The 21,646-nt window shown below is 43.2% G+C and overlaps 1 protein-coding gene across 10 annotated transcripts in view; it reads right to left on the reverse strand.

Annotated features, from left to right (window-relative positions):
* Nucleotides 1-20,081, reverse strand: part of slc39a10 (solute carrier family 39 member 10) — a 29,909-nt gene extending 9,828 nt beyond the window's left edge. Inside the window, exons 1-6 of one of the 10 annotated variants that reach the window (XM_076264436.1) lie at nucleotides 20,009-20,081; nucleotides 19,612-19,721; nucleotides 7,727-7,824; nucleotides 7,145-7,173; nucleotides 2,036-3,445; nucleotides 1,533-1,695 (exon numbers count right to left, since the gene is read on the reverse strand). In XM_076264436.1, coding sequence (XP_076120551.1) covers nucleotides 1,533-1,695; nucleotides 2,036-3,445; nucleotides 7,145-7,147 — 1,576 coding nt within the window. In that variant the 5' untranslated portion in view covers nucleotides 7,148-7,173; nucleotides 7,727-7,824; nucleotides 19,612-19,721; nucleotides 20,009-20,081. Of the gene's footprint in view, nucleotides 1-1,532; nucleotides 1,696-2,035; nucleotides 3,446-7,144; nucleotides 7,174-7,726; nucleotides 7,825-7,972; nucleotides 16,023-16,063; nucleotides 16,121-19,611; nucleotides 19,722-20,008 lie in introns of those variants that run through there. The other 9 variants (XM_076264433.1, XM_076264435.1, XM_076264432.1 and 6 more) reach the window with 9 other exon arrangements.
* Nucleotides 20,082-21,646: the final 1,565 nt, after the last annotated feature.

Raw genomic sequence — 21,646 nt, forward strand, 5'->3', positions numbered from 1 at the left:
GCCAACCAGTGGGGAAAATGCAATCACAGAGGCCAAGATGACCACAAAGCACTCATTAACAGGCTATTAGGCCCAAGATGACCACAAAGCACTCATTAACAGGCTATTAGGCCCTGCAGATCTAGGACCTGCTGACCAGCGTGGAGAGAATTTTATCATTCGTCCGGTCTCTTCAGATACAGCCCTCTTTCTGATTCTTTGAATTATAACAGGAATTTACTGTAGCTAATTATTAATACCGGGAGGTAAAAGCTGTTAAATATGACGGAGAAAGGTTAGCAATCCTTACACACTATAACTGTGAAAGTGGGGAAATCCTTTTTGTTTCACAAGCACATAGTAATCCAGTGTTAAATGTCGACAATGTGCATTGCATGCATCCTCTACCCTTTCTTGAGTAGAAGTTATGCTTAAGTGACTGGCATTGAAGATAGTTGTTAAATATAAACTTTCAATCAAGCCCATTTAATAAATTACATGGGTAATGAAGATAAAGGCTCTCAAGTTGCTGTTTTTGGTCAGTGGAGCATCCAGGGATATAAAACGCATTGGTATGGGCCAGAAAAAAAAGCACACCGAAAAACCTTTTTCTCAGCATTTTCACTTTTATCTTTGCCCATAGATAAACTGCTCATTTGGACCAGCCATTGTTAGTCCTGTGGCAGATTTATGCCTGCTTGGTCCTACACAGGTCCCACACATAAACTCCATGGCCGTAAGGCCGTGTCCTCTTTGGTTGAATACCACTCAAAGTCTCAGGTGTTAACAACTTAATTACCACCGGTTATCACATTGATAAGAGCAGTCAGCCATGGAGCGCGTTCTGCGGATAACACACCAAGAGGGGAAAAAAACAACTTTTATGAGAGACTTTTAAGTATCTGCACTGGTGGGAATACCAGGAGCAGTGACACCTACAGTACATGTGCAGTTTGTGACCATATTGTCTGGAAAAAGGCTGCAATATCCGAGAGGAAATTATATTTGAATTAGTTTTGGCAGAACACCATGTCTGTCCTCAGTAAATTGTTAACAAGGTTTTGATAGCACAAATATGGCACAAATGCCTTCAATCAAGAACAGGACCTCCCATGCCAAAGCATGAGGCCATGTGCTATTCAACGAAATCATCATCTACTTCACCGAAATCATCATCTACTTCACTGAAAAATAGACTGACCACCTGGTTAAATTGTAAAATGTCACAACAACTGATTTTGAGACATTGTGGTCTTTTCGGTGTCTGTTTTTGTAGCTGTAGCTCTATTTGTAAATCCTGTTTGTAAAAACTGTTCTTTTTCACAATGCATTTACAGCACACTGTATAGATGTCATTTTCATGAGACTGATTGAGATTCAATGATCTACTGAACGTAATTGAGCCCTCACAGCTGTACTACATGTACATGCTTTATAATTCCCCAGGAATATTAATATTGTGAAATAATTGAATCTGCACTACACTGTTCCCACCTCTAACAATAACATTAGCAGAAAGTTGCTCATCAAGTAAACATAGGTAGTTCTCGTACCGGTTTGTTCACTCTGGACATTTTCATACTCCGTGTGGCGTATGCACAGGCGTCTGTCGATCTGGTAGAGCAGGGCAGGGCACAGGTAGGTGAACTCTTGGGGGGTGATGGTGGACTGTGGACTCAGCCCATAATATTGCAGCAGCTGAGTCAGGTTCAAGCACTTGGGGGGGGGGGGGGGTGAAAGGAAAATTGAAGGATAGGATAAAGGAGAGGATATTAAAATAACAATCTGCAATCTGCATGTGTTATATGAGACTAATGATTCTAAATTTATGAAAACAGGACACTCTAATATAAACTCTTAAAACAAATGTGTTGAAAACACAACACAACAAACACTGTTTTTAACACATCTCTATGTCCAGATAGGGACAACACAGTTTGTGTTGTTTCCCAGAGTGTAGCATGGCATGAATTCAACATAAAGCAGAGGTATGACTATCAGTCTTTGGTTCTCCATGTTTAGAAGCACCTTGAGTTGGAGAACTCAAAAGGCCTACCTCGTCATGTTGGTGCAACTGACTGTCAGAATGAGGCTCTGCAAGGGACGATCTCCTGTCCTTGTTTGGCACTTCTCTCTTCTCTTTCCGGGAGCGACTATGTCTGTGGTCATGGTTGTGGTCGTGATGGTCATGGCTGTGGTCATGGTGATCGTGATCATGATCGTGGTCGTGATCGTGGTCATGATCGTGTCCATGGTCTTGTCCTGCCGCTGTGGGAGGCACAGTAGTGGTCGCTGGCCTGTTCCTGTTGCGCTGGCCTCCCCTGACTCTCTGCGGCTTCCTGGTCCTCTTGGTCACTGGGGCCAGGGTTGGAGCTAGCGACGGGCTAGCCTCCTGGAGGCCTGAGCCCAAAGTGGCCCTCTGCGGTGTCCGTGTGGTCTGGGCCGGGAGCTGTGTGGGCGCGGGTGCCCGGGGACCGGGGATCCGACTGTCTGTGCTGTTGGCTGGGGCGCGGTGCTCGTGGTTGTGGGGGTGTGGGTGCGGATGCTTGTGATGGTGGTCGTGGTGGTGGTGGGGCGGCGACTGTTCGTCATGGATATGGTCGCCACCCTCCTCCTGCACCTGCTCAGGCACCTGGCTGAAGTCGTTGCTGTCGGCCGCACGGTCGCTGGCCGCGGCGGTGTGATTATGATCACCATGGTCATCATGGGTGTGCTTGTGCTCATTGTCCTGAGCGTGATCGTGATCGTCACGGCCCATGGGGCCACTGTCCACGGTAGGCTCAGAGCTGTTCGGACTACAGGGGAAGGTGCCCTGTCCGGCTGTGGTGTGCGCTCCTCCGGCCTCAGTATTGGGGTGCTGGTGGTGGTGGTGAGAGTGTGTGGTGTGGCTCCCACCGTGGCTGTGAGAGTTATGGTCATGGCCGTGGCCATGGTGGTGGTCGTGGTCATGGTCATGATCATGGTGGCGAGCATGGTCCAGTAGGTCCAGATGAGCCACGTGGTCATGCTCGTCGTGTTTGACGCCGACCACCTTCACCTTGCCCAGGCCCAGGTTCAGCAGCAGGTTCTGGAAGCCGTGGAAGCTGAGCTGGTCGCCCTGGCTGTAGTAGTGGAACAGCTTCTGGATGTAGTAGTGCTGCTCTTGCTCCGCCTCGCTGACCCCGCCATCCCCAACGTCGCCCGCCGCCACAGGCTGACCCGACGGACCCACGTACGGCGCCTGGGATATCTGCAGGTCGTTGTGGACGTGATCGTGATCGTGTTCGAGATCGAGATCGTGGTCGTGGTCACTCCGATCGTGGCTGTGGCCGTGGTCCAGGTCACCGCTGCCGCCTCCGTGCCCGTGCCCGTGGTGGTGGCCATCGCTGTGGCAGTGGCTGCACTGGTTGAACAGGAAGGTGAGCACGCAGATGAAGCAGAACTTAGTGTGTGCATGGACCCTCATCTTCTCCTCACTTCGAGACGCCTTCATTTAGAAAAGCAGGAAAGAAAGAAAGAAAGAAAGAAAGAAAGGAAGAAAGGAAGAAAGAAAGACATTACACATCCGCTGCTACTTAAAAGTCACCAGCACAAACAAGAAAGAAAAAAAATCTTCTTATCTAATATTTAATCACATTAACAACAACGTGCCCTCAGACAGCTCTCCCCTGCACATACTGCCAGCAGTATACAGTACGAAGATAAAAAAAATAAAAAATAATAATGTTTTTCATGTGGTTAGCCAGGAGCAAATGTAATTTCAGTCAAGTGATCTCCATGCGACTGTGTGGAGAGGCCTGCAGGTCTGGTGGGGGGGGGGGGGGGTGTCTGGAGAGCACGGGGACAGGAGCGGAGGAGTGGAGAGGCCTGCAGGTCTGGTGGGGGGGGGGGGGTGTCTGGAGAGCACGGGGACAGGAGCGGAGGAGTGGAGAGCAAATGGCCACACAGCTGGGATGAAACACCCCCCGGGGGAAACGCAGCCACAACCTCACACGGCTCATAACATTACTCACAAACGCCAGAGCTCTTGCAGCAGTTAAGTTCATCAATAGTGAAAAGTTCAAGCAGGCAACGCCTGAGTTAGCATTCCAGCACATACATGTGAGGCATGGCCACTCCAGACCCCATCAAGTGCCTTAGATTATGTGGGCAGGGGGGGGGGGGGGGTTAATGCTTTACAGTAAAGAGCCTTGAGATTAGGGACCAGATTTCCTAGAAGATCTGTAATATCCAAAAACCCATTCATAGACCTCACGAAACATAGAAAAACCTTTAAATTATTTAACTAAGCTCCAAATTAGTGGATGGAAGCCTAATAATGCCCATAATTCCCATTCAGACACAGCACCTTCCCTGACTGCAGTCACGTATTTCACCTTGAATCACCTCAGGTGTGTGTGCGACACCTTTCGACACTGCAGACTCGAGACAGGATGAATAAAGAAGAAAAATAGCATATGTTACAGGCTATCAGCTACGTGGCTGGTGACGGCTGGGCAGGGACCACAGCATTTGTGAAGACCAACCTACAGTCTGGACATGAGCTACTGGCTATCTGCAATGAACCTGCTGATTTCCCACAGACTGGAGAATGCACAGATATGCATTACAAACAACACCATACTGTACGTAGCGGTGGAATCTATCATGTCTACATCGAAAAACAGCTGACTATTGGGGAAAAAAGCATCCTGTGCTCAGACTGGTTTAGGGTGGGTAGGTCTGGATCTCTCCTCCACCAAACCAAAGTCAAATGAAAGCTCTCAAGAAAAACTCAAATGAGGCCCTAATACATTGTCCTGAGGGGACATACAAACAATGCAACAATGAACCAGAGGTTCTCAACCGTTTTGGGGCTAAGGCACACCAAAGATCAAACCAAACCGCCAAGGCACATCGACTAATGGTTACTGAATGTGAAGTATGTCACACACATTATTATCTAAATAACAGGTTCATTCTCATGCCCATATGTTTCTCTACACAGTGTGTTCAAGAGCGGAGACCACAGTGTTGGGCATATGCTCACATGATGTTGATTGAGCTTTTTAATCAAGAGGCTGTGTCATTGTTAGCTCTATAGCCTATTTCATGAACCTGTATAAAAGCACATTAGGTTCCTCAAAATCCTAAGGTACACCTCACTTTGCCTCTCAGCACACGAGAACCGTTGAGAACCACTGCTCTATACAATGCAACCACACAGTCTCCACACAGAGTGGAAATGGAGACTACAGTTAAAAGTAAATTAGGAGCAAACTAATAAAAATACTGATAGGACACAGTTCTGTGAGTGTTGGACATTAACACAGACAGTGGAAAACATCAAAATGTTATGAGCTTAAAATAGACAAGAGAGAGAAATGAGTGCATAGGATTTCCTCTTATTAGTTGCCCTAAATGCAATAACGTTTCTATTCAGTATTGATCCCTGGTTCAGACTGCAGTACCTTGGAGGTACATTTTTTATGGGTAAGTTTTTAGTTTTTACAATTCCCAATATCTGTAAACTGCAAACCTTAGTTTCACACTGAATTGTTCTTATCTTGCCATCATGGGTTATAAAGCCTCTAAGCCAGCCTTTAATACCTTATTTTTTCTCTCTACATAGTAAGTGGCTGAGTCCAATTAATTAGCCAGGTGTAGAACACGTGAAACCTAAGCCAGGGTTTAATCAGCCAATACCACTGCAATATCCTATTGTTTCAACGGCAGTTTATAAAGTCCCTTAATTCAAAATCAAAACAGGTTATTAAAGGAATTTACTTCACGCACAATCTAAATATAATCTAGAAATGAATGAAGTTCTGAGTGGAAATTTCATGAGGAAGCAATAGTGGTCAATGTAGAGATAGTAAAACAGGTGTTTTTTTTGGTCGTGGTACTTAAAGTAAAGACAAAATATATCAGAATATGATGAGACAGTAACTTAGGATCTCAACTAAACCGCTCAACAACTATCGATTCTAATCGACCCCATCCAGGACTGACCTTTCACATGAGTATTTAAAGGCAGGATATATGCAACGCTACATCCTCAAAACACTGCCATGTGTTTCACTTTCCATTAGCATAGATGCATGCACAAATAGTGTCCTCACACTTGCATACAAACATCGCCACTGAACCAACAATAGAGACTTTATACACAGGATACAAGTCTAATCAATTTAACACACTTCAGCCTGGCAATATTCCTATTTAAAACACTGCAGACAGACAACAACAGCAGACTCCATGCCCAGTGACTAAATCAGTGCAAGCCTTCCAGCGTGGCTCTGGACCGGCCACCCAAGCGTGGAGTACTTACGCCTCGACCGTGCAGCAGTCCGTCCCCGAGAGCGTGTGAAAACTGAATTAAGCGACCGTGTGTGTATGTGTGTGTGTGTGTGAGTGAGACAATGGCCAAGGTTTTGGTTTCAAACATTAACGTGATTACAACCCTTCTTCAGAGAGCTGCCCGACAACACACACTGTTTATAAACATGAGACCGTGTTGACCTCTGAACCTTCGGGGCGAAGATAGGATGAGGCAAGACCGGAACCTATTTTAAGATCTCGCGGATCTGACAAACAAGCCCCAGTATGGCTTCTCAATGACTTCTTTGTTGCCCATATGACATTTCCATGAGCCGTCTTGTGAAAGAGCTTCGGAGAGGGCAAAGCGAATCATGAGTTACAAAAACTCATCATGAGATAATACTAAAAGGTTTGGCTCCCATTGACGGTGAGATGGGGGATCTGGAATCCATGAAGGGGGGGGGGGGGGGGCCTTAATCAACAAACAGTTGAATAGTCTACTGTTCTCTTATAAACATGACCACCACTAAAGGACTACACTTGAGTCCCAATGCATTAAATTAGCTGTGTATAATGGCACCAGCTGCGATGCCCAACACTACTGAGAACAGCAGAGAAGTGACAGGAGGAAATGGATAAATGTCTAATGTTACAACTGACTGTAATCTGAGGGGGGAAAGGATGTATCCATGGTTAGGTAAAGGTCTTAACACTTAAATGACCCTTCACTTGGCACAATGCTTTGCTTATTCTTGAGATTTTAGGTTATGGTGTGTGTTGTTTGTGTGTGTGTGTCTAGGCATATGCAACAGGATTAACACCACTGTATGGGGTTTGTTATAAGGGCAGGTCTTAGGAGGGAATGGTACATGACGGCTTTACTTACCATATCTGAGGGCTTCTTCTTCAACACCACTGCAAACGAAAAGACCAGTTTAGTGTTTGTCAGGGGAGTAGAGTTTAGTTTATTGGCCATACCTCTCTGAGTACGCTCATACAGAAACACAAACAAACACACAGAGCAGCGTTTATCTAGGAAGCCTGCAGGCCTATTGTCTAAACATAAACAATTTGTAACCACACACATCCTACACAATCCCAAGGAGTAGTTTAGGCATTCAAAGCTAAAACGATTATTTTAAGATTAACAGTCCCAGCAGTTACCACAGTTACCAGTTACACTACCGGTCAAAAGTTTGGGGTCACTTAGAAATTTCCATTCCACTCCATTATAGACAGAATACCAGCTGAGATTATAACAGTAAATAACAGTTGCATTGTTATTTAAATCAGTGACCCCAAACTTTTGACCGTGGTGTTGTTGACACACAGCATGTCTTGAAGAACAATATTCTCACGCCTAGCCCTGTTAATCGCTGAACTCACTGCACAACATTACATAAGGCAACCACATGACAAACAGGGAAAGGAGGACAGAGATGGGAGTACTCCCTACAGACCAGCATACCGTAATGACAACACGCGCCACCTTGGCCCTTGATTCAGATCCACTGGCCTTTATATTTCCACTTTTTTATCCAGATTTCCTTCTTTTCTTTTTTTAGGCTGAGAACAAAAGAAAATCAAAGGATTAATAGTGTGTAAATTGGCACCATTACTTAAGACTTCCTGGTTGGAAACAAAGACCAGGACCAGGCTATTTATTATTGACAGTTGTGACATTTACTAGTTAAGGCACATGGCAGAACCTTACCAGTATTATAATGGAAAGATCAGGTACAGAGTGAGTTTAAAAGTTAGCTTTGTTTTTAATATGAGGATATTTGAAAGAAGCTCCATCGATTGTACAAATTGTACAGAGAAATGCTGAAGTATATTAAATACTTTAATCTACAGCCTTCATTAGCCAATACACTGGCAGCCACGTTTGCGTGATGGCAAAGCAAGAGAGAAGGACAGGGCAGAAAAAGTGAACAGCAGGCGCCAAGAGAGTAGGCTCGTCCGGCGGGCACCGACCAGGAGGCACATTCCTGGCGCGTAGCGGAGCGAGGTGAGGCAGGGGGCTGCAGACTCGGTGTACTGCTCATCTTCCGACTCAGACAGAGGGAGAGAGACAAGAGAGAGAGAGAAGAGAGAGAGACAGAGAGAGAGAGAGATGCAGAGAGAGAAAAGGAAAGGAAGAGAGGATGAATGAGCGAGCCCTTAAGCCGCCTCATATGACTCTCACAAGGCCCCCCATCTCATCCCCGGCAGTCATGCGTGAGGCTCTGCCGTTGCGAGGCGAGCGTGTCGGCCTGCGATTCCTCAGGAGCCCTTACTGTAAGCTGCAGTGCTCGCATGGGGGAGGCCACGGATTAGCTCGTACAGGTCTGCAGGGAGACATTGTTCCCCCTCTCGTGCGCTTGCATTCCAGCGGAAAATACGCTCCCTTTTGTTTTTCCATTCCCTTCAATCCACTACCAAGCACTTACCCAATGAGATGAGTAAACTGAAGGACAGATCACATGTGCTAGGTTTTATGGAGAAGTCGACACATGAGAAGTCTGACCTGGAGTGTCATGCAGGAAATGATGCACAATGAAGTCTCACATGGTACATGTTATCTCACATGGTAGACATACATGGGTCACTTGCCTTTACAACCCAAACACACAACCAGGGTTGTCTGTGTCTAACCTCCATTGTCCAAGTCTTTTAAGGATACCAATCTTGCCATTATTATTCACATGATTCCCAGTTTCTCACAGGAAGTGGTCAAACATCCCATCAACACATATTAGGTAACATTACACAAAACCTATGAGCAACAACTAAGCTATCCCCTTATATCATTTTTCAGCATTTATTAAAATGTCCAGACAGCGTCACACCTTCAAGCACCATGGAGATATTTTCACCGTCAAAAGTGGCAATCCCAACTAACAATCCATTAAGGACGAGAAAGGTGCACTCGACAGTGACTCGATTGGTGCATGCGAAAAAGATCTCTTTTCTCATGTGAATGCGTTTTCCTAAATATGTCAACGGAAGAGCCAAAGGCAGAGAGACGATGAGCAGATGCATGCTAACACATGGGGCCCCCACGCAGCAGATGGTATGAGGGGACAGCAAGCATTTGCCGAGGACTTGGGCGAATGGGGAAAAACACGCCACAGATCTCAGCTGAAGGTGCAGCCAGTAGAACTGACTGTTCAATGACCAGCACCGCCAAACCCAACGGGCTGTCCGACCAGGGCTCCAGAGTGCGACCAATTTGGTCGCATATGCGACCTAATTTTGCAAAAGTGCGACTAAAAAAAATCGGAGGTCGCACCAGTGCGACCAGCTATTCGAGAGAGGAAAAAGTGTCCGCATTGAAACTCTACCTTTGGTTCAATAACAGACAAATATTTGGCCAATATCGTGGTTTAAACAAATCACAGATAGTGAAGGGCGGGACATCCCCTCTGATTGGCTGTGGCCCAGTGCCTGTGTGTAAATTTGAAAATGTGTGTGCTGCAGAGAGAGAGAGAGAGAGAGAGAGAGAGAGAGAGAGAGAGAGAGAGGTCAGAGACCCGTCAGATAAACAGAGTGGATGTAGTTGCATTACAGTGTGGTCACATAGGCCGAGATAAATGTCCCCTCCCCACTGCCTTTCGGCGGCTAGCAGCAGCAAACCGATCAGACGAGCCCGAGATGATGATCAAGTTTATCGTTGCCTACGATAGGCCTAGTGAAACTTCCCTTCACCAAGTTCAGTCCGAAATAATTATTCACCAGAAAAATAGTTTGAACGTAAACCCGACGTACAGGAATGCCACTTGCGGCAAATTTATAGGAGTCATTGCAGATGAAAAGACGTCTTAAAATTGCGAACAATGCATACAAGGCCTTCCCGAACGACAGAGATACAGATATCGCCGAAAAGGAGTGCTTCATTGACCGCAGTTACATGCAGGGAGTAACCTGGTTTTCAACAGCAATATTCGTTTTGCGCGCGAGTTGTGTAAACTCATTCTGATGGCATCAATTTAATCCGGTATTTGGCGCAAACCGAATATTGCTGCTACATTTAAAGCCCGAATATTCCCTGCAGGTATAACTGTGGTCATTGTGTACGGGGAATTGAATGGACACATTTAGATTGAGCATGGCAAGTCATTGCAATAGCCTATAATAATAGGCCTACCATTTCGTTACTGCATTAACCATAGTGATGTTCTTATTGAAAATTTAAAAATACTAAAATTAAAAAGTAAATTGCATTGTGGGGCTGTCAAATGATTATTGCAATCATCATTGCAAAATCACATTGGAACATCTTTTTAAATTGTGCTTAAATACATTTCTATGGAAGATGCTAGCATGGCGAGCTGGTTTAGCCAAGGCCTAAAGATCATGAAGGATAGTATGTAAGACATTGAGCCATGAGATGTGCAGTTTGAAGCCCTTAAAAGACGTGCACTGTTAATTTACTCACTGTTATTTTTATTTAATTCATCTTGAGATGTTTTAAGTTTAAATTTCAGCTCAGTGAAGCACTTAAAGCACCAACACTTCATTAAGTTACTTTTCTTTTAGAATTGTAAATCATAAGTCATAGGACAACCTATATAGGACAGTAATTAAGGAAAAAAAGTGAACCTGCTGCGTAGGGGTGGGCGATATGGACAAAAAATAATATCTCGATATTTTTTGTGATTTTGACGATAACGAGAATTAGTCGATATCCTTTAAATATCCTAAAATTTGTTTTTGTTAAAGTCTGAGTTACTTTACAGCTCATTATTTATGAATAGCATCATTACAATAATAACCAATAACCTAACCTGCGACTTTTTAACCAAATCAACCAATGCATTGTCACTCTACTATGACACATTTCCAATTCTGCCCCCACTTGTGTGTGTGGCAATGACATGGTCTAGCCAGCTACATTAGAGAAGATGAATAGGCCTGACAGTTTCCCAAGAGAAAGTCTGAAGCTGAAGTTCCTTTCAAACCTTTACATAGGATTCACTGTAAAACTAAGAGCAGACCAACAGAGTAGCCTACATCTCAGTTATTTCCTTCTATGTTTTGTTTTAGAGCAATCACGTAGGCTAACATTCCAGTTACAGAATAGAAACTAATGCGTTAGCGTATGGCTAATGTATATGAGAAATCCCATAGAGATGCTAACGGTTAGCATAATCGGTAAACATAGATATTTAGAGCGAACTTCAGTCCATTTACAAAAGAGTTACATGAGAATAGTTATTTGTTTACAACTGACTATTAAAATACTCAAAGGCTAATGTTTTCTCTTCATAAAATACCGTGTAGGAAAAAACGTGACTGTCTCATCAATGCTACTTGAACAGAAGTAGCCGCATAAAATCCCAAGTAGGCTACTCTCGCTGCACAAAATAAACATTAGACTGCGTGGGACAACGTTGTGACCCACTAGTGATCACGTGACACTTGCTCTGCTGCACTTCTCCCGCATAGCCTACCTCCTGGGAATGTATGAGTCTTCAGTGCGTGATTTAGAGTGTTTTTTCCCCATAAGTAATTAAAATACTCGATAATGTCAATTTGCACATCGTTAAAACAACAATCACGATATTATCGCAGACGATATATATCGCCCACCCCTACTGCTGCGGTGTTAAATGCGATGTGGTTGAAAATTTGGGTGCACCTAACTTTTGTGCTGGTGCACCTAAGAAAAAAAGTTAGGCGCACCAGTGCAACCAGTGCAGAAAGTTAGTCTGGAGCCCTGCGTCCAAATGGAGCCCTGCGTCCAAATGGAGCCCTGCGTCCGACTGCAGACGGGCGGCACACTGGGCCAAACTGCACAGAAATGCTCATGCCCACAACTTGGGTTTGTCAGATAGCAGGCAGTGCAGGGCAATCCAGAAACACCCATGCTGTGCAACAGCCACGAATTCAGACAAATTCATGGAGTGGGAAAAAAAGAAAAGACATCCTTTTCCATTGGAGTTCATTCTGTCAGCAACAGCTACGAATTCAGACAAATTCATGGAGTGGGAAAAAAAGAAAAGACATCCTTTTCCATTAGTCCATTGTTTTATAGGGTTTGATTCTTAGCATCAGTTCAGTACAGTGGTAATCAACATCCTTGGTTTATGAAGACAGAGAATGAGATTAAACACGAATGCACCATATGGCAGGAAGGGCAGCGGTTACATTGCTGGAGTTCACAAAGTGCTGACACCACTTAATCAGCCTACAGATCAGGGGCACTGTATCCATATTCAGCATTAAAAAATACAGCCTACAGATTTAACAGGGCACTGTATCCATATTCAGCATTAAAAAATACAACACAAGATGCCACATAATGAATCATTCCAACAGCTCATCTGTCTGCAACATACCAGTAACGACCAACTAGACTATTAAGAACTCTTCTCCAACTCTTCACCAAGACTGGAAAATGGTACAAAACCATCAGCCCAACACACATCACACTACAACTAATCACACTTACTCTGATTATTCACAGAGAAGACCCACAATGCACCTCACCAACAGCACTTCAGACCCAAGCTTCTACTGCTGATATCAACCAAAAGCTGAAATGCCTCAATATGTTTTGCCAACAACACCTTCTACCATGTCCAGGTGTATGATCATGAGATTTCCAGCTTTGCTTTGTAGGTGTGCTGTGCTGTAAGCATGGGAAAGTGCCCAAGCTGACTGTTAGTTATCTCAGCTGGTAAACAGTGGGCTATCACAGCTAAGACTGAAAGAGCTCCAACACACAGGCCTTAAAATGATGACTTACCTCTACTTTCTGACCAAAACCAGACCCACTCTACTCCTCTCTGGCACTGCTGTTTCTCTGGAAAAGCATGGCACTAAGTCTAGATGTTGTGAGCCCCTCAGGTCAGGTGACTTACTACCATATAATAGGTGGGTGGAGGGTGTGCGTGTGTGTTAGTGGGTGGGTGGGTGTTGGCTGTGGAGGATTTCAGTTAATCAGCTACTAAAGTAGCCACTTACAGTAGGGGAAAAAGTCCAGGAGATTTTGTATGTGAGTGAGCATCTGGACAGGTCAACCAGAGGGTCAAGCCATGGGACGCTACATTGCACAAGACTGGCATCTTTCCTGTGTCTAGGAGATGACGAAGACGCAAGGAAGGAGAAGAACTAAGACAGAGTGGACTCCAGGTCCAAATGTGGCAAATAAACTGCGACCAGTAGGTTGTTAACAGCAGAAATGACAAGGGTATCCTCATCAGCCATGAGTTCTGTTTTCTTTTTTGTCACGGAGCCCAGGAATGCACAGAGGCAATCGGGAGGAGAGCGCTAATCTGGGAGATTTTCAACGCCCGTCAGACCCATTATCATTTCACGTCTCCAAAAAGCATGCTGCATGCTGAAGGACCAGAGACACTGTTCATTCACTCGCATGCACGCACGCACACACACACACACACAAAGATAATTGGACTCCTAAAAGAATACAGGCTTCCCTGCTGAAAAAGTCTTTGTGGCATTAAGAGGCTGAATGTTATGGCAGCTTGGCTTTGACTGCACCCAACTGACATGCGACACTGTAAGCTTTGAAGGGATAGTGTGTGTGTGTCTACTGATTATTACTAGAACACAACACCAGCAGTTTTTTTCTGTTAGACACCTTATCCAGATTCAACAGCTGACATCATTCCACGCTCCCCTCTGTGTCCTGTGGAGCAGTCATCAGTGTGACTTGGTGACCCCTGATAATCACTGATTGGACACTTCTTGCCCCATGTGACACAGAGAAAATCAATAACACTATCTGAGTGTTTCCTTCCACCACATCACATTTCTTTTCAAAGCATATATGTGTGCTTTTCCCCCAGAATCTTGGAAAGTGATACTGTGGTAAGACATTGAGTTGATTAATTAGCCTATTGATTTGCATCAATTTCACAAAGATTCTGCATTTTTTTCTGCCAGTCAAGCAATGCTATTCAAGAAACAGCAGAATTCTTGTTCATTTCATCCACAGATAAAACAAAAAATAAATGTCTACAATACACAAATAAACAATTTGGACTACTAATATAAAAACCACGGATGCTTAAGGGAATCCCACTAAAAACAATACCTTTATTGGACCATGTGAGGGGTCTTAAGAATAGTTTGGTTACCTAATGAAGAGATGGGGCCCTTTATGGCACTGTCCAAGATGGCACATGTCTAATGTCTGACTAAAATTGCCACCCAAGGCTTTCTTCTTTCATAATAGAGGGATACTGTTTTTGACATTTCTGGAAAAAATGAATCAAGCAAAGCAGTTGTTCCCTTTGTTCTATCTGAATAAAGGATTTAGCCTCCAACTTAATGTGTAATGTAATACATTTCTTAATTAAATTAGTAGACCTACATTGTACTGCATCCTGTAGAGAATTGTGATTATTCTGCCAATGAGGTCAAGATATGCACGTAATAAAGTTAGCCTGTCCCATCTCGACAAACTAATGACGGAACAAAAACAAATACACCAGCTTGTAATTGATGACGTCATCTGAACGCTTCATGGATCAGTGGTCATGACGCAGTACTGGCGCGAAACCCGCTTGGCAAGGAATAAAAGTCGTCTAATACTAGATTCTAGACACCGCAAAACCCCTACAACTCTAATCATTATTACTCGTAGAGTGATAACGTTACTCGTGCAATTTATGGGCTGTACAACAATCCAGCCGAAGGTATTGCAAGGAATAGTAACGCGACTCCTACATCACCAAATTGCTGTGTGATACAGGTCCGCAGCTAATTATTTTGGTCCTTAAATGTTGACAGATACATTACAAAAATGTAGGTAACCCAGATATTCCTTTAATTTGGCGCTCGGTGGGGTGTGGGGCATACATGGCTAGATAACGCTAACGAAAATCATGTTCTTGCTGCTATTTGCACAAATGGGATGCTTGAGACCTGTACTTGCTCAATGCTCATTCTTCAGTAACGAATAACGAAAGCTTGCTTGCCGTCCCCGGGCTCGCGACTCACGGTACTGCCCTCCCACGAACAAGGTTTACCTACCAAGCCGTACCATATGACACAAAGTTACGTTAGGCTACGAGAAATGCAATACTTGCATTCACAACACACGGACAGTTGCCATAACCAGTCTCCATATAGCAGAAAGGCCAAGTTACAGTAACAGCTTTCCACACGTGGTGTGCATAACAGATTAACGTTAAGGTGGCGGATGGACGAAATATTTCGTGTGTAGCACTTGTATGTACCTAGCAGAACACACACTGAGCAAAGCCAAGAATGGGCGAGAACAAACAATGTTATATAGCATGTACTGCGATTCCGATCCAACCCTGAACACACTAAAGACTGAACTCAAAATCGCTAGCCAATAGCTAGCTAACCTGAATCGGACAGCTAATATTAGCTGATGTTTCGCTGCAGTTCTCGGTAGCTAGCGATACACTAGCTAAGCAGGCAAAAGCATGTCGTCCCGAGGATCCTCAAAGCCCATGCATTAATTCAACACGAAGCATTAGCCAGACAAATTAACAGATAATTGTCATCAGCTAACAGAAAACTACAACAGATAGATAACAGACCTCCTATCTCCGGAGACTATACTGGGTAAAAACGTTAATCCCATGTCGCTAGCTGGCTAAAGTTAGCTTCCCGTTTCATATTCCAAACCCCAGACACTTCACAGGAAATAGACTGATTAGCTGAGAAGCTAAGACACAACCCCGTAAAAACACAAAACTATACTTTTATTAAATTCCCCCTGACTTCTGATTGTAGTCTGAACTAGCGACACGTTGTTAACACTGCTCGGGTCCATGTTGTGGGAGTGTATGAAAACAAATCGGGTTTTTTATATAGTTACCTCACTCGAGTGCCGTGTGCATCTCCTCTCCGCTCGGTACCAAAAAAATCCACTCCGTAAGACAACCACGCACAAAAGGCCAACGGGTATGCGGAAGTTGGAATTCACTAATTGATGGTACGTGTACTGCGTAGGCAGAGAAACGGACTCTGGCGTAGGCTTGTCTGTACGCAATAACGGGCTATTTCCAGATGAAACTGCAGTGGGGACTTTTTTCGTAATATATGTAGGCGAAAGTTAACTAAAATGTGTTTCATTAGCAATATATGAGGCCAGATACACTTGCTGGCTAGATCTTTCTGTGTCTTTCTAAATTTTAGTCATAGGCTACAGATTATCAGACAGGCATTGGCCTTGCCCACAGACTGAAGATTACGCAAAGATGTTAGCCTAATTAATTAATGGTAGGCTACAAGTCAGACACAGCCTGTACTTTTCCAACCTCTCCAAGGCTATGAGAAAACTACGGAAACGTATTGCTGCCACACTAAAATAAATAAAAAGATTATGTAATTACGTGAAAAGTTTCTTGTTATAACAATATATTTTTCACGTTTTTTCCAAGATATTTATCACGTTTTTACATGAAATTATCACGTTATTTCAAGATAACGAAACAAAACGAGGCCACGAGAGCTCATGGCTGGCTCAACTTGCACCCTGACTGCTATTACACAGTAGCCTAGAAATATCGCGCCCTAGCGGCAGCAGGGGTAGTCTAGCAACACCAGATTCCATGAACCAACTTTGCCTTTTTTTCTTAAATATTGGCATACAAACCCTTTGAGCGCACACCATTTTTAGCCTATATTGCCCATTGTACTATTGCAGCCTCTAGCTGTACTAGTTATAGGCCCACCATTAGATGTTGTTTCCACAACAGTAACAAGTTGTTGTAGTTGTTTCACTCATTGTGGGTTACTTGTTTTTGTAGGCCTATAACATGTTTTAATGTGTTTCATTAGACATAATGGCACCTTGTAGGCTTTTTACAAATTAACATTCCTGGATGAGATTGTTTTTGTTAGTTTGTTTACTTGAATGCTTACTCTGTCTTCAAATACAAAGGCTCTTTACTTTAAGGATTACATGCACCATTGGTTTGGCTACACCAAAACGCAAGGCTTTAAAAGGAAGTGTGTGGTGGAATTCTGAAGTTGAATTAAATCACCAGCATAACATGTCAGTAAAAACAAATACATAGATTACTATTGTTTTCAATGTTGCATTACTCCAATTTGTTTCTAGTATAAACTAGAGTGTCTATGGCAGCTCAGCAAACCGCTCGTTGTGTTGTGTGTTTTCCTGCTAGCATATTCTGTGCTGAGCAGACGCCAGGAAAGTCACTCTCTGCCCATGTCCTTCTGTTTTCATGGAGATTAAAGGAGAATTCTGGCAGCACCACAGTCGCATAATGCTACACTCGTGGAGCCTAGGTGTCTAAGCTAGCAGTCATAAAGCATGGGCAGCTGTGCTATTCTGGGTCTCTGTGTCATTTAGCTTGAAGCCAGGGGATGAAAGAAGCCAAATGACAACCTGAGCTCTTGGTTATATGGGGCTCAACCCTCACCGTATTTACAGCAGGACCCCATAGTCCTTGTGTATAGTCTTTATGTCTTCCCTGCCATATTGACATGTACAATATGTTGTTGATCAAATACAATCAAAGTTGATCAAATAAAAATGTATCAACTGATTAAAAAGAAAGTGTATCTGTATAGGTTCACAGGTCAGCTAACATAATGCATTTTTAGATGTAGCCTACAGTGAGTTGAAATGAAAATAAAGGACAGAGAGAAGGAGAGAGGCTCCTGATGTTCTCTTTCTGGTGCACTAGTAGAATGGAAAGGTTGACATTTTGTGGCCAAGTGATTTATTCCCCTTTACTTCAACCACAAATCACAAGACATGAAAATGGGGTTAGCATGCATGACCATCATATTGACTGTTTTTAAAGAGTCCATTGTACTGTAAAATGCAATGAAATTTTATATTAGTTTGCATGTTTATGATTATGCAGAGGTCCTTTCATGTAATTTTAAGGGGAGATATATTCAGAATAACATTATAAGAGTATAAAAGGAGGGGGGGGGGGGGGGTTGGGGGGCTGGGGATGTCCGCCTCCTTGTTATCCGTGTCAAATAAAAAGACTCTTGCAGGCATGTGATCAGCTGAATTAGGTTGTGAAAGTGGACAGTGTCCTTCTCTGTCCTCTTACTTCTGCTGTTAAAACTTTCTACTTGAAGCACTGAAAATGTGTCTCCTTCAAAATGTGCCTCCATCAGCAAACAATTTGTTTGTACTCTATTACCTTGGTCAGCATCTATTAAAGTTCCCTGTCACCGTTTCAGCCAAAACCATTCTACTATAATTGGCTTTTTGTAGCCCTTTGAAATGTATGATTTAATATCTGAAACTTTTATAAACAGTGAAACAGTGTTCACAGAGATGCACAAATTAGCAATGCAATTTCAGAGTTCTGACAAAGTTCTCAAGCTGTTGCTCAGACCAAACACTATTGGCTTAATGGCTCTATCTTTAGTTGAAGCAAAGCCAGATAGAGGTAGTGCAAGAGAAGGAGACACAGTGAAACATTTTAAATATCAGATCATTAGCCACGCGTCAACTATCTAATGAGGGGCGATGGATTTTTCATTCTTTTTAATTTCTATTGAGGATGTCGAAAACAGGCCACTGTGCCTTGTATTCCCAGAGAGCTGTGTTTGCAGCCAAACTCCAATCTCTCAGATCAATACTTGCAGGAAGAGCGAGACAAAATGATTCTTCTGAAATGGGCATCTCTCCAGTGGTGTTGACAAGATTCTCACACGCCTCATAAGTTATGCCTTCACGTATTGGCAACTCCAGCTCTGTATTTAACTTATTCATTTTGCAGTACTGATTGCTACTATCCTCAAGTACGTGAAAGGCCACCACTGGCAATTTATTTTCAAATGTGAACTGAACAAAATCAGTTGTTTAAAACAAATGGGACATGTACACCATGGGGTGTGACAAACTTACAATCAAAAAAAAGAACAGGCACATTTATTGTTCTGTTGATGGAAGTAAATGGCCAGTGTATTTTTTATCAGCAGCATGTTGAAAATAGCTTAGTACTTCATTGCTTTCAGGGATCTGACAGCTCATTGTGATCTATAAGTGACATGTCAATGATCAACCATATGTGTGCCTATCAGCATGCTATTCGATAATTATGGTCCTTATCAGCATTTACTTGAAAGCACTAATATGTGTAACTAAACCAAGTTCACAAATGATATGGATCTGTTGAAGATATGCTGTATGGAGAGATACAGTATGTTGGTACTTTAGGGTGTCTGTAGGTACTTTAGGGTCTCCTGTACATGTCTGTAGAGCCCCCTATAGCAAAGGAGGACATTACACCGTTTGAAGTTGTTTGCAGATGAGACCGCATTAACATTCAAGTCCTATCTAATACAGTTTAACCCATTGTCCATTGCCTAAAGAAATATTTAGACAAAAAAAAAAAAAACATATGAAAAGAACTACGATTACCATCAGACCTTGAATCTGATTTGTGAAGATATTCTTTGGAGTGAAGATGGCAGCAGCCTGATCACCTGAGAGAACCTCATTGTACTTGTCCACGTTGGGAATCCTTGATGGCAGACTGCTGAGAACAGACATTTGAACAATGTCACATTACTGCAAGAGCAAGGTAGTGATGTCTGCCATTCTTTGAGAAGAAAACAGAATGGGACTTCTATGATCAATGACTCAATGACAAAGATAATCATGATGCATATCAACAACTCCACTGTGTGGGTTGAGAAGGCAGAGATTATGAGAGCAACTCCAACAACTCAGCAGAATATAATGTGATGATGTGTAGTGGTGTGACCCACTTTTTCTGCTGTGCAACTGTTGTTGAGGATTTGTATGGCGGCTGTTTATACTTACAGAGTTGACTTTATTCTCCATGTTGAATTTAATGTTGCTCTATCATGCGGTTTTCCAATCTGAATAGTGCTTGTTCTTGTTTTTACATGAAATGAAGAAGTTGGCCCAATCACCTGATTTGTGGAGGTCTTTTTTCTGATCATTTGACATGCAACTTTGGAGCTTATTTTCACTTCTGCTTTCATTCAATCTACGATGCATCTTGGTAGCATTCTGTGATGGGACAGTTGTCTGAATGTAGGCTACCAGCGGTTATATTGGGATAAATGCAGAGACCAAATTTCCCCCATGGGATCAAAAGAGTATATATACTTATACTTACTTATTCATTCAAAAGGATTGATGCAGAATGATACTGTGACACGGATTAAGTTTGCTTGTATGGGAATGTGGATATGAATGAGTCCATGCAGCCGAGTGTGTCTCAATCCCAGCGTCCAATGTCCAATCTGTAATGGCAACATAAGGTTCTAGGTTAAGGGTGACGACTCCTATTTCACACCATGTTAAATATGCCTGTTTATTAGTGACCACTAGCTTATGTGGTCCATGTGTGTGAATGTTTGATGCTTGTGCCTGCTCCCGGACTGGATAACCTATTCCATGCTGCCTGTGCCCACTTTCTATGTGCCCACACATAAAAAGGATGTGCCACAGCAATGTTGCTATTGTATACACCTGCCGGTTTATCTCCTGTCAATAAATGACAGAGAGCCAATCAGCATCCTGAGCGTATTGTTTTCACATTCACATCAGAATACTTTAATCCTCACAAAGCATTTCACATCTCTTACACAAAGCATTTCACATCTCTTACACAAAGCATTTCCCATCTCTTACACAAAGCATTTCCCATCTCTTACACAAAGCATTTCACATCTCTTACACAAAGCATTTCCCATCTCCTTGGTTTTCACATCTCTTACACAAAGCATTTCACATCTCCTTGGTTTTCACCTCTCTTACATGTCCACATCACTGCACTGAGGGCGGGGTTGGTATTATGCACACAGTCCATAGGTTGTTAACTCGGCTGGACCCCAGCAGCACCTTTTCTTCCAGCAACAGCTCAGAAAGTCTGCCATTCAGGCACCGGCCACCCCCCAAATCTGATTATCTTAAGCCGATCTCCAGCTGTGTAAAAGAGCTTGGTGTGGCTACTGGATCAGCATTTGTCCTGAAAGGGCAAGCAACTGGTTCTTTTTATTTCCTCTGTCAAGGAGGTTATGTTTTCGGTGTGGTTTGTGTGTGTGCTGAATTACACAAAACCATGCCATTTTTCATGAAGTTTTTCATGGATTTTAAGTGGAACTCCTGCTTACATTGCGAGATATGGCATTTGATCTTGGCAGAGGTCATTAGTATTAGTAAAAGCTGTTAGAGCATATATTATATAGAGAGGAAGATGATATTTTGGTGACAAAGTGAGGGTTTTGTATAAACACAGGCATATGATGGAAACAGAGAGGTGTTGTTGTTTCCAGGTAAACAGAAAGTTGAGCCACCTCTTTAAATGTCACTTTAGCTACAGAGAATAAATCAAACCGGTGAGATATCAAAGATGGCATGTCAGTTATTGAGAAAGTGAGTCATAGGAGTCATGGTCTTAGTCTGAGAAATGAGTTAAGGAAGGTGTCC

The sequence above is a fragment of the Alosa pseudoharengus genome, unplaced genomic scaffold, assembly GCF_046254945.1.
Source record: "Alosa pseudoharengus isolate Yale_2024_CS ecotype anadromous, Long Island Sound unplaced genomic scaffold, YU_APseudo_1.1 YU_APseudo_1.1_scf_3, whole genome shotgun sequence".
NCBI lineage: Eukaryota > Metazoa > Chordata > Actinopteri > Clupeiformes > Clupeidae > Alosa > Alosa pseudoharengus.